This window comes from Coregonus clupeaformis, unplaced genomic scaffold, assembly GCF_020615455.1.
Source record: "Coregonus clupeaformis isolate EN_2021a unplaced genomic scaffold, ASM2061545v1 scaf0436, whole genome shotgun sequence".
Classification (NCBI taxonomy): domain Eukaryota; kingdom Metazoa; phylum Chordata; class Actinopteri; order Salmoniformes; family Salmonidae; genus Coregonus; species Coregonus clupeaformis.
Window position 1 is genome coordinate 170,430 of NW_025533891.1, and position 13,110 is coordinate 183,539.

General features: G+C 43.7%; 1 protein-coding gene across 1 annotated transcript in view; it reads left to right on the forward strand.

Moving 5' to 3' along the window:
* LOC121559424 (neurensin-1-like) overlaps positions 1–2,070 on the forward strand; it is a 34,282-nt gene extending 32,212 nt beyond the window's left edge. Inside the window, exon 3 of the mRNA XM_041872647.2 lies at positions 1,194–2,070. Within this exon, the coding sequence (XP_041728581.2) occupies positions 1,194–1,592 (399 nt within the window). The 3' untranslated portion in view covers positions 1,593–2,070. The remainder of the gene's footprint in view (positions 1–1,193) is intronic.
* Positions 2,071–13,110: the final 11,040 nt, after the last annotated feature.

The window sequence follows — 13,110 nt, forward strand, 5'->3', positions numbered from 1 at the left end:
CTGATTCTGTCTCTCATCCATCCCTCCCCAAGTCTGTCTAGTGTTAGGAACCCTGATCATGTCTCTCATCCATCCCTCCCCCAGGTCTGTCTAGAGTTAGGAACCCTGTTCCTGTCTCTCATCCATATTTCCCCCAGGTCTGTCTAGAGTTAGGAAGCCTGATCCTGTCTCTCATCCATCCCTCCCCCAGGTCTGTCTAGTGTTAGGAACCCTGATCCTGTCTCTCCCTCCCCCAGGTCTGTCTAGAGTTAGGAACCCAGATCCTGTCTCTCCCTCCCCCAGGTCTGTTTAGCATTAGGAACCCTGATCCTGTCTCTCATCCATCCATCCCCCAAGTCTGTCTAGTGTTAGGAACTTTGATCATGTCTCTCATCCATCCCTCCCCCAGGTCTGTCTAGTGTTAGGAACCCTGATGATGTCTCTCATCCATCCCTCCCCCAGGTCTGTCTAGAGTTAGGAACCCTGATCCTGTCTCTCATCCATCCCTCCCACAGGTCTGTCTAGAGTTAGGAACTCTGATCCTGTCTCTTCCTCCCCCAGGTCTGTCTAGAGTTAGGAACCCTGATTCTGTCTCTCATCCATCCCTCCCCAAGTCTGTCTAGTGTTAGGAACCCTGATCATGTCTCTCATCCATCCCTCCCCCAGGTCTGTCTAGAGTTAGGAACCCTGTTCCTGTCTCTCATCCATATTTCCCCCAGGTCTGTCTAGAGTTAGGAAGCCTGATCCTGTCTCTCATCCATCCCTCCCCCAGGTCTGTCTAGTGTTAGGAACCCTGATCCTGTCTCTCCCTCCCCCAGGTCTGTCTAGAGTTAGGAACCCTGATCCTGTCTCTCCCTCCCCCAGGTCTCTCTAGAGTTAGGAACCCTGATCCTGTCTCTCATCCATCCCTCCCCCAAGTCTGTCTAGTGTTAGGAACCCTGATGCTGTCTCTCATCCATCCCCCCACCAGGTCTGTCTAGAGTTAGGAAGCTTGATCCTGTCTCTCATCCATCCCTCCCCCAGGTCTGTCTAGTGTTAGGAACCCTGATCCTGTCTCTCCCTCCACCAGGTCTGTCTAGAGTTAGGAAGCCTGATCCTGTCTCTCATCCATCCCTCCCCCAGGTCTGTCTAGTGTTAGGAACCCTGATCCTGTCTCTCCCTCCCCCAGGTCTGTCTAGAGTTAGGAACCCTGATCCTGTCTCTCCCTCCCCCAGGTCTGTCTAGCGTTAGGAACCCTGATCCTGGTGACAGGCCTCATCGTCCTACTGGTGGGCTACGCCACCCCGACTAAGATCGAAGCGTTCGGGGAGGAAGAGCTCCTCTTCGTGGACAGCCACGCTGTGCGCTTCAACCGAGCCCTGGATGTGTGCAAGCTGACGGGCGCCGTGCTGTTCTGCGTGGGTGGCAGCCTGATGGCTGTAGGTCTCCTCCTCTCGGCCTTCTCTAAGAGCTACTCCAAGGAGGAGCTGTACCTGCAGCAGAAGTTTAAGGAGAGGCTGGTTGATATCCAGAAAACGGTCCATCCCATCACCAGAGCCCCTACTCCGGGGGAGAGTAAGATCCCTGTCACCCTGTCTAAAGTGCAGAGTGTCCAGCCCAACTCAGAGACATAACAGTTATCAACATAGTAGTGACGGTGAATCATCAGTGGTGTACATGTGTCCTTGTTCCTAACCCTTCTAAAGGTCAGCTTACGTCATCTTAGTACTACTCCAGGAAAAACAAACCCTCTGTATCCAGAACACACACTAAAGGCTGCAGGAGGTATCACACAGCTGATTTCATGTAATGCTGTGTTAGTGAGTGTCAACTACTGGCTGGGTTCCAATCAGCTTACGTGATTATAGTACCTAGACCAAGATAACTAACATACTCGCTGTATAGAGCAGTGGTTCTCATCCTGGGGTACATGTACCCATGGGGTACTTAGCCTATCCACAGGGGGTACTTATCCTATCCACAGGGGGTACTCATCCTATCCACAGGGGGTACTTATCCTATCCACAAGGGGTACTTATCCTATCCACAGGGGGTACTTATCCTATCCACAGGGGGTACGTAGCCTATCCACAGGGGGTACGTAGCCTATCCACAGGGGGTACGTAGCCTATCCACAGGGGGTACGTAGCCTATCCACAGGGGGTACGTATCCTATCCACAGGGGGTACTTATCCTATCCACAGGGGGTACTTATCCTATCCACAGGGGGTACGTAGCCTATCCACAGGGGGTACTTAGCCTATCCACAGGGGGTACTTAGCCTATCCACAGGGGGTACTTATCCTATCCACGGGGGTACTTATCCTATCCACAGGGGGTACTTATCCTATCCACAGGGGGTACGTAGCCTATCCACAGGGGGTACTTGGGAAGACTCATCAGAACGTAGGCCCACTGGTCAAATGAGGGGGGAGTTCTGGGGTACAGTAAACAAAAAATTTGGCGGACCACTAATATAGAGGACAATACATTGACTTGACAAAACATTAAGAACACCTGCTGTTTCCATGATTGTCTGACCAGGTGAATCCAGGTGAAAGCTATGATCCCTTATTGATGACACCTGTTAAATCCACTTCAAATCAGTGTAGATGAAGGGGAGGAGACAGGTTAAAGAATAATTTTAAAGCCTTGAGACAATTGAGACATGGATTGTGTATGTGTGCCATTCAGAGGGTGAATGGGCAAGACAAAATATTTAGGTGTCTTTGAACGGGGTATGGTAGTAGGTGCAAGGTAAACCGGTTTGTGTCAAGAACTGCAACACTGCTGGGTTTTTCAAGCTCAACTGTTTCCCATGTGTATCAAGAATGGTCCACCACCCAAAGGACATCCAGCCAACTTGACACAACTGTGGTAAGCATTGGAGTCAACAAGGGCCAGCATGCCTGTGGAACGCTTTCGACACCTTATAGAGTCCATGTCTCGATGAATTGAGGCTGTCCTACAACTCAATATTAGGAAGGTGTTCTTAATATTTTGTACACTCAGTGTCTCCACTAACTGCTAGAGGCATTCACAGCTCTTTTGATCTAACTCTTTATTAGGGACAGTCAGTCACTGTCTAGCGTAGCTTTTCCATTTTGACTGGATTTATGAGTGGCATCTTCAGCAGTGAAACATTCAAAGAATGGGGTTCTTTTTTTCCAAAACTATCTGTATTGAGCCTAAGCAATCGCTGCCAACTATTGTTCTATAATTGCTGTGGTGTAACTAGCAGCAGCTGTGGTGTAATTAGCAGCAGCTGTGGTGTAATTAGCAGCAGCTGTGGTGTAACTAGCAGCAGCTGTGGTGTAACTAGCAGCAGCTGTGGTGTTTGATGTGTAGTCCTATGATTGATGTAGTCCTATGTTCAAAGTAACACAGCTCATTGTAACAGCAGATAGGAAGCACATAGAGTGAGGAAAGGCCTTTAACACAGAGGATTTGTGTTCCACAGTGGTGCAATAACAATGGGATTGCAACTGCAGTTGTGTTGTGATTTTATTTACGTACAAATAATGTATCTTTGTAAAAACACCAAACTGAATCCTCCTCAGTTCCCTTATAAGGTAGTAGATATATAGGTCTTATCAAACAGTTGAAACATATTTTTATTTATTTCACCTTTATTTAACTAGGTAAGCCAGTTGAGAACAAGTTCTCATTTACAACTGCGACCTGGCCAAGATAAAGCAAAGCAGTGCGATAAAAAACAACAACACAGAGTTACATATGGGTTAAACAAAACATAAAGTCAAAAATACAACAGAAAATATATATACAGTGTGTGCAAATGTAGCAAGTTATGGAAGTAAGGCAATAAATAGGCCTATCTAAAGGATACATCTTATATTTACATTCTGCTCTGTCACTACCTCGCTTCAAACCCTGTGTCATGTTGTTGTAAATCACCAGATAAAATCTATAGACACTTGGCTTCAAACCCTGTGTCATGTTGTTGTAAATCACCAGATATAATCTATAGACACAAGGCAGGGTGATAAAGATACTGGGCTGTTGAGGACATCAGATGCACCAGACACTAGACATCACATTACTCTAGTCTACTGTTCTGTCATATCAGACACAATGGAACTCTCTAGTGATTCAATTTGTAAGTCACTCTGGATAAGAGTGTCTGCTAAATGATGTAAATGTAAATGTAAATGTAATTCTAATAGCAGGGTTAGAATGGAGGCTGCTACATTTTTGTTATAGGAGAATACAGATGGTGTGGGATTAACAAGTTGGTAGAGCTGAAGATTCAGTGTTGTACTTCAACCATTGGAACAATTTATCTTCAAATTAATACATCAGCTTCAATTTTCATGTTTGTAAAATACCATTATTGTAAAATACCAAATACCACAGTGTGTGATCTCGTAAGCTGACCTTTCACATTTGAACAAACCCCTGACCCCTACCTTCTTTCCTCTTTGATTTTTATAACTGTGAGAGGTGACGTCATCCAAACTCATCCTGTACTATACACAACACAGGCCAGGTGTGAAAACAGACAAACAAGAGACCACCTGGAACTAACGATGAGACCTCACCTGGAATACTGGAGGCTGGTGGGCGGAGATATCAGAGGACGGGCTCATTGTAGTGGCTGGAATGGAATAAATGGAGCGATATCAAATGCATGACAACTTTCTATCCATTCCATTCCAGCCATTATGATGAGCATGTCCTCCTATATCTCCACCCACCAGCCTCCACTGACCTGTAACCAAGGTAACAATATATCAATTTATAGAAACAATCATCAGTGTGAGATAAAGCTGCAAACAAACCAATGAGAAGAACATTACTAGCTAACTACGGGGAATATAACTAGAACAGTGATTATACCAGTCACTTCTGAGTGGTCAGTTTGGCTTGATGTATCCATATAGTACCATGTTGAGAATACATTTATAATAACATTTTAATGGAGTAAATTGAGCCCGGTATTCAAAACCCTGTTCAAAATATTACAGAAGAGAGTTGTGTTAAATCTAAGGGCATATTTGCTGTCAATGGATTCTACCTGTCAGAGAAACTAGCAGATAATTCTGTCCTATGTTACATGTCTATTTTTAAATGAACATAATAAATAAAACATGGAATTATCCGCAGCTTACTCCTGGTGAGGATTCTGTTTTCTGATCAACTGTCTCTTCTCTGGCTGCCATTTTCTGTCCTTAAGCTCTTTATTATCGTAACATATAGTACAGTGGGGGAAAAAAGTATTTAGTCAGCCACCAATTGTTCAAGTTCTACCACTTAAAAAGATGAGAGAGGCCTGTAATTTTCATCATAGGTACACGTCAACTATGACAGACAAAATGAGAAATCCAGAAAATCACATTGTAGGATTTTTTATGAATTTATTTGCAAATTATGGTGGAAAATAAGTATTTGGTCAATAACAAAAGTTTCTCAATACTTTGTTATATACCCTTTGTTGGCAATGACACAGGTCAAACGTTTTCTGTAAGTCTTCACAAGGTTTTCACACACTGTTGCTGGTATTTTGGCCCATTCCTCCATGCAGATCTCCTCTAGAGCAGTGATGTTTTGGGGCTGTCGCTGGGCAACACGGACTTTCAACTCCCTCCACAGATTTTCTATGGGGTTGAGAACTGGAGACTGGCTAGGCCACTCCAGGACCTTGAAATGCTTCTTACGAAGCCACTCCTTCGTTGCCCGGGTGGTGTGTTTGGGATCATTGTCATGCTGAAAGACCCAGCCACGTTTCATCTTCAATGCCCTTGCTGATGGAAGGAGGTTTTCACTCAAAATCTGACGATACATGGCCCCATTCATTCTTTCCTTTACACGGATCAGTCGTCCTGGTCCCTTTGCAGAAAAACAGCCCCAAAGCATGATGTTTCCACCCCCATGCTTCACAGTAGGTATGGTGTTCTTTGGATGCAACTCAGCATTCTTTGTCCTCCAAACACGACGAGTTGAGTTTTTACCAAAAAGTTATATTTTGGTTTCATCTGACCATATGACATTCTCCCAATCCTCTTCTGGATCATCCAAATGCACTCTAGCAAACTTCAGACGGGCCTGGACATGTACTGGCTTAAGCAGGGGGACACGTCTGGCACTGCAGGATTTGAGTCCCTGGCGGCGTAGTGTGTTACTGATGGTAGGCTTTGTTACTTTGGTCCCAGCTCTCTGCAGGTCATTCACTAGGTCCCCCCGTGTGGTTCTGGGATTTTTGCTCACCGTTCTTGTGATCATTTTGACCCCACGGGGTGAGATCTTGCGTGGAGCCCCAGATCAAGGGAGATTATCAGTGGTCTTGTATGTCTTCCATTTCCTAATAATTTGTTCCCACAGTTGATTTCTTCAAACCAAGCTGCTTACCTATTGCAGATTCAGTCTTCCCAGCCTGGTGCAGGTCTACAATTTTGTTTCTGGTGTCCTTTGACAGCTCTTTGGTCTTGGCCATAGTGGAGTTTGGAGTGTGACTGTTTGAGGTTGTGGACAGGTGTCTTTTATACTGATAACAAGTTCAAACAGGTGCCATTAATACAGGTAACGAGTGGAGGACAGAGGAGCCTCTTAAAGAAGAAGTTACAGGTCTGTGAGAGCCAGAAATCTTGCTTGTTTGTAGGTGACCAAATACTTATTTTCCACCATAATTAGCAAATAAATTCATAAAAAATCCTACAACGTGATTTTCTGGAAAAAAAAATCTCAATTTGTCTGTCATAGTTGACGTGTACCTATGATGAAAATTACAGGCCTCTCTCATCTTTTTAAGTGGGAGAACTTGCACAATTGGTGGCTGACTAAATACTTTTTTCCCCCACTGTATATACCCAACCGCTGTTATTGTCTTACATAACATCTGTTATTATCAACATCCTGTAAACACAGGACTTTTGAAGGGAAGTAGAGACATGACCTTGTTATTTCTAGCAGATTGAAGAGGCTGGTGGGAGAGAGAGGAGAGAGGGGGAGGGACAGAGAGTATAATGGTGCTCCTAGAAATAGACCTTGAGGATGCTCACAGCGTTTGATGACTCACCAGGTTAATGGTTTCTCTACGCTGTGACTCACTCTGTCTCATTCCCAACCTGTACGACTGCAGATAGGACGGGAGGGGGTGCTGCTAACTGTCTCTTACGGTAATCAATCAATGAGGATTCAAAAGCAAATTTAGAAATTGTATTTTCAGGTGTTGTGTCATGTGCTCTTTCGTAATAACTCATTACACATACCTTCCATTCATAACATCATATAATACATAATTGCACAGACCTTCCATTCATAACATCATATAATAAATAATTACACAGACCTTCCATTCATAACATCATATAATACATAATTGCACAGACCTTCCATTCATAACATCATATAATAAATAATTACACAGACCTTCCATCCATAACATCATATACTAACTCATTACACAGACCTTCCATTCATAACATCATATAATAAATAATTACACAGACCTTCCATCCATAACATCATATAATACATAATTGCACAGACCTTCCATTCATAACATCATATAATAAATAATTACACAGACCTTCCATCCATAACATCATATACTAACTCATTACACAGACCTTCCATCCATAACATCATATACTAACTCATTACACAGACCTTCCATCCATAACATCATATAATAACTCATTACACAGACCTTCCATTCATAACATCATATACTAACTCATTACACAGACCTTCCATCCATAACATCATATAATAACTCATTACACAGACCTTCCATTCATAACATAATATACTAACTCATTACACAGACCTTCCATCCATAACATCATATAATAACTCATCACACAGACCTTCCATTCATAACATCATATAATAACTCATTACACAGACCTTCCATCCATAACATCATATACTAACTCATTACACAGACCTTCCATCCATAACATCAGAACTTATTCACAAATTCATACCACAGAACCCCACCACAGCTACTCAACAAAGCTGTGGTATACAGCTCATCCATAATGTAGGCCTACATTCCTCCCTGACATTTTTTATTTGTAATTTTTTTAACCTTTATTTAACTAGGCAAGTCAGTTAAGAACAAATTCTTAATTACAATGACGGCCTACCTAAAGGCAAAAGGCCTCCTGCGGGGACAGGGGCTGGGATTAAAAATAAAGACATAGGACAAAACACACATCACGACAAGAGAGACACCACAACACTACATAAAGAGAGACCCTAGACAACAACATAGCATGGCAGCAACACATGACAACACAGCATGGTAGCAACACCACATGACAACAACATGGTAGCAACACAACATGTCAGCAGCCCAACATAGTAGCAGCACAAAACATGGTACAAACATCATTGGGCACAGACAACAGCACAAAGGTAAGAATGTAGAGACAACGATACATCACGCGAAGCAGCCACAACTGTCAGTAAGAGTGTCCATGATTGAGTCTTTGAATGAAGAGATGGAGATAAAACTGTCCAGTTTGAGTGTTTTTTGCAGCTTGTTCCAGTCACTAGCTGCAGCAAACTGAAAAGAGGAGCGACCCAGGGATGTGTGTGCTTTGGGGACCTTTAACAGAATGTGACTGGCAGAACGGGTGTTGTATGTGGAGGATGAGGGTTGCAGTAGGTATCTCAGATAGGGGGGAGTGAGGCCTAAAAGGGTTTTATAAATAAGCATCAACCAGTGGGTCTTGCGACGGGTATTTTATTTTTTTACAGAGATGACCAGTTTACAGAGGAGTATAGAGTGCTGTGATGTGTCCTATAAAGAGCATTGGTGGCAAATCTGATGGCCGAATGGTAAAGAACATCTAGCCGTTCGAGAGCACCCTTACTTGCCAATCTATAAATTACGTCTCCATAATCTAGCATGGGTAGGATGGTCATCTGAATCAGGGTTAGTTTGGCAGCTGGGGTGAACGAGGAGCGATTACGATAGAGGAAACCTTAGCCTGCAGCTTTGATATGTGCTGAGAGAAGGACAGTGTACCGTCTAGCCATACTCCCAAGTACTTGTATGAGGTGACTACCTCAAGCTCTAAACCCTCAGAGGTAGTAATCACACCGGTGGGGAGAGGAGCATTCTTCTTACCAAACCACATGACCTTTGTTTTAGATCTGTTCAGAACAAGGTTAAGGGCAGAGATAGCTTGTTGGACGCTAAGAAAGCTTTGTTGTAGAGCGTTTAATACAAAATCCGGGGAGGGGCCAGCTGAGTATAAGACTGTATCATCTGCATATAAATGGATGAGAGCTTCCTACTGCCTGAGCTATGTTGTTGATGTAAATTGAGAAGAGCGTGGGGCCTAGGATCGAGCGTTGGGGTACTCCCTTGGTGACATGCAGTGGCTGAGACAGCGGATGTTCTGACTTTATACACTGCACTCTTTGAGAGAATACTATAGACATCAAGAAAGCCAGTCAGTTGATTATTGTCACGTTTTTCCAACACTTTTGATAAACAGGGCAATATAGAAATTGGCCTATAACAGTTAGGATCAGCTTGATCTTCCCCTTTAAATAAAGGACGCACCGTGGCTGCCTTCCAAGCAATGGGAACCTCCCCAGAGAGGAGAGACAGGTTAAAAATGTCAGAGATAGGCTTGGCGATGATAGGGGCTGCAACCTTAAAGAAGAAAGGGTCTAAACCATCTGACCCAGATGTTTTTTTGGGGTCAAGTTTAAGGAGCTCCTTTAGCACCTCGGACTCAGTGACCGCCTGCAGGGAGAAACTTTGTAGCAGGGCACGGGGAAAAGAGGGAGGAACATCAGGGCTAGTCGCATTAGAAGGGGTGGGAGATGAGGAAATGTTGGACGGGCAATGAGGCATGGCTGAGTCAAATAGGAATCCTGATTTAATGAAGTGGTGATTAAAGAGCTCAGCCATGTGCTCCTTGTCAGTAACAACCACATCCTCAACATTAAGGGACATGGGCAACTGTGAGGAGGAGGGTTTATTCTCCAGGTCTTTAACCGTTTTCCAGAACTGCTTCTTAAAGTAACTAACTTTGGCCTTCCGGATAGCCTGAGTGCATTTATTTCTCATTTGCCTGAATGAGAGCCAGTCAGCCTGAGTATGCGTGTGCTGAGCCGTTTGCCAAATGGAATTCTCGAGGTGGAGTAACTCTGCCAGATCACAGTCGAACCAGGGGCTGAACCTGTTTTAATTCTCATTTTCTTTATGGGGGCGTGTTTGTTAACAATACCACTGAAAATATAAAAAAAGAAGGTTCAAGCGTCTTCGACAGAGGGGATCAAGATGATTCTATACCTATTTACAGAGACCAGGTCATGAAGGAAGGCTTGCTCATTAAAGTTTGTTAGCAAGCATCTATGACAAATCAGGACAGGTCATTTCACTGAGCAGCCATTACGAACACAGGCTGTAAAACAATGATCACTAAGGTCATTACAGAAAACACCAGACTGATACCTATCAGAATTATTTGTGAGGATAACATCAAGGAGAGTAGCCTTTTCTGGGTGTTTGGAGTCATACCTTGTGGGATTGGTAATAATCTGAGAAAGATTTAGGGAGTCCCATTGCTTTAGGACTGGCCAGGTGGTTTAAGCATGTCCCAGTTTGTCCTCCCGAGTGGCGCAGTGGTCTAAGGCACTGCATCGCAGTGCTAGCTGTGCCACTAGAGATCCTGGTTCGAATCCAGGCTCTGTCGTAGCCGGCCGCGACTGGGAGACCCATGGGGCGGCGCACAATTGGCCCAGCGTCATCCAGGGTAGGGGAGGGAATGGCCGGCAGGGATGTAGCTCAGTTGGTAGAGCATGGCATTTGCAACGCCAGGGTTGTGGGTTCGATTCCAGTATAAAAAATAAAAATGTATGCACTAACTGTAAGTTGCTCTGGATAAGAGCGTCTGCTAAATGACTAAAATGTAAATGTCACCTAGCAGGACAGATTCAGACTTAGTGTAAGGGTCCAGGAGAGAGCTTAGGGCAGGTAGGGTACAGGCCGGTGGTGATGGAGGACGATAACACCCAGCAACAGTCAACAAAGAGCTATTTGAAAGTTGAATGCTTAAAACCATCAAATTGTTTGGGGACAGACTTGGTAAAGATTGCCACTCCACCACCTTTGGAAGATCTGTCTTGCCGAAAAAGGTTATAACCAGAAATGTTAACATCAGTGTTCAAAACACTCTTTCTTAACCACGTCTCAGTAATGACCAATACATCTGGATTGGAGCTGTGAACCCACACTTTCAATTTATCAATTTTAGGTAATAAGCTTCTAGTGTTAACGTGCAGAAAACCCAGGCTTTTACAAGAGCAGAAATCAGTGAAACAGATATCAGAGCACAAGTCAGAATTAGGGCTAGCAACAGTAGACGGGCCAGGGTGTACATTTCCAGATATCATCAGCACTAATACAATCAGGGCACGGCAGAGGACAGGGAGAGCTCTGCAGTGTTGATTTTTTATGACATTTGAATGTGCATCAAATGGCAACAAGATCATATTGTACAGCAATTTCATCAGGTAACATGAATACAAAGCCGACGAGAGGTGGTTAGAATGGGAGGCCAAGAGTCTGTGTAACCAATAGAGAGTCAGAGTCCCGAGCGTGGGAACAAACATAGACGGTTGGGTAAACAAGCAAGTTCATAGTCAACAAAGCACACAGGAGTCATAATGCAAATAGCATAAAGCACAAGAAAGAAATATAACAACTTGGGGCTTGGGACATCACAGTGGCATATAGCTCATCCATAATGTAGGCCTACATTCCTCCCTGACATCACAGAGAGGAAGCAGCAGCTTTCTCTGCAACTGTAATGATGTCATCACATCAATGTGTCTCTGCTCACCTCTTCTGACTTCCCTCCGGTACTGAGCTTATGACTTCATGAATTGATTAATTCATTCATTTACTTTCTCCCTGTGCTATTTCTTTACCAGCAGTAGACCCCTTTCCATTCTCCTCATTCACTGCAGAATCATTACAGCTTACAATTACAGCATTACATTATTACATTACATTACATTATTACAGCATTACACTATTACAGCATTACATTATTACATTACATTATTACAGCATTAGACTATTACAGCATTAGACTATTACAGCATTAGACTATTACAACATTACATTATTACAGCATTACATTATTACAGCATTAGACTATTACAGCATTAGACTATTACAGCATTAGCCTATTACAACATTACATTATTACAGCATTACATTATTACAGCATTATACTATTACAGCATTAGACTATTACAGCATTAGACTATTACAGCATTAGACAATTACAGCATTACATTATTACAGCATACAGTCGTGGTCAAAAGTTTTGAGAATTACACAAATATAAATTTTCACAACGTCTGCTGCCTCAGTTTTTATGATGGCAATTTGCATATACTCCAGAATATCATGAAGAGTGATCAGATTAATTGCAATTAATTGCAAAGTCCCTCTTTGCCATGAAAATGAACTTAATCCCTCAAAAACATTTCCACTGCATTTCAGCCCTGCCACAAAAGGACCAGCTGACATGTCAGTGATTCTCTCGTTAACCCAGGTGGGAGTGTTGACGAGGACGAGGCTGGAGATCACTCTTTCATGCTGATTGAGTTAGATTAACAGACTGGAAGCTTTAAAAGGAGGGTGGTGCTTAAAATCATTGTTCTTCCTCTGTTAACCATGGTTACCTGCAAGGAAACAAGTGCCGTCATCATTGCTTTGCACAGAAAGGGCTTCACAGGAAAGGATATTGCTGCTAGTAAGATTGCACCTAAATCAACCATTTATCGGATCATCAAGAACTTCAAGGAGAGAGGTTCAATTGTTGTGAAGAAGGCTTCAGGGCGCCCAAGAAAGTCCAGCAAGCGCCAGGACCATCTCCTAAAGTTGATTCAGCTGCGGGATCGGGGCACCACCAGTGCAGAGCTTGCTCAGGAATGGCAGCAGGCAGGTGTGAGTGCATCTGCACGCACAGTGAGGCGAAGAATTTTGGAGGATGGCCTGGTGTCAAGAAGGGCAGCGAGGAAGCCACTTCTCTCCAGGAAGAACATCAGGGACAGACTGATATTCTGCAAAAGGTACAGGGATTGGACTGCTGAGGACTGGGGTAAAGTCATTTTCTCTGATGAATCCCCTTTCCGATTGTTTGTGGCATCCGG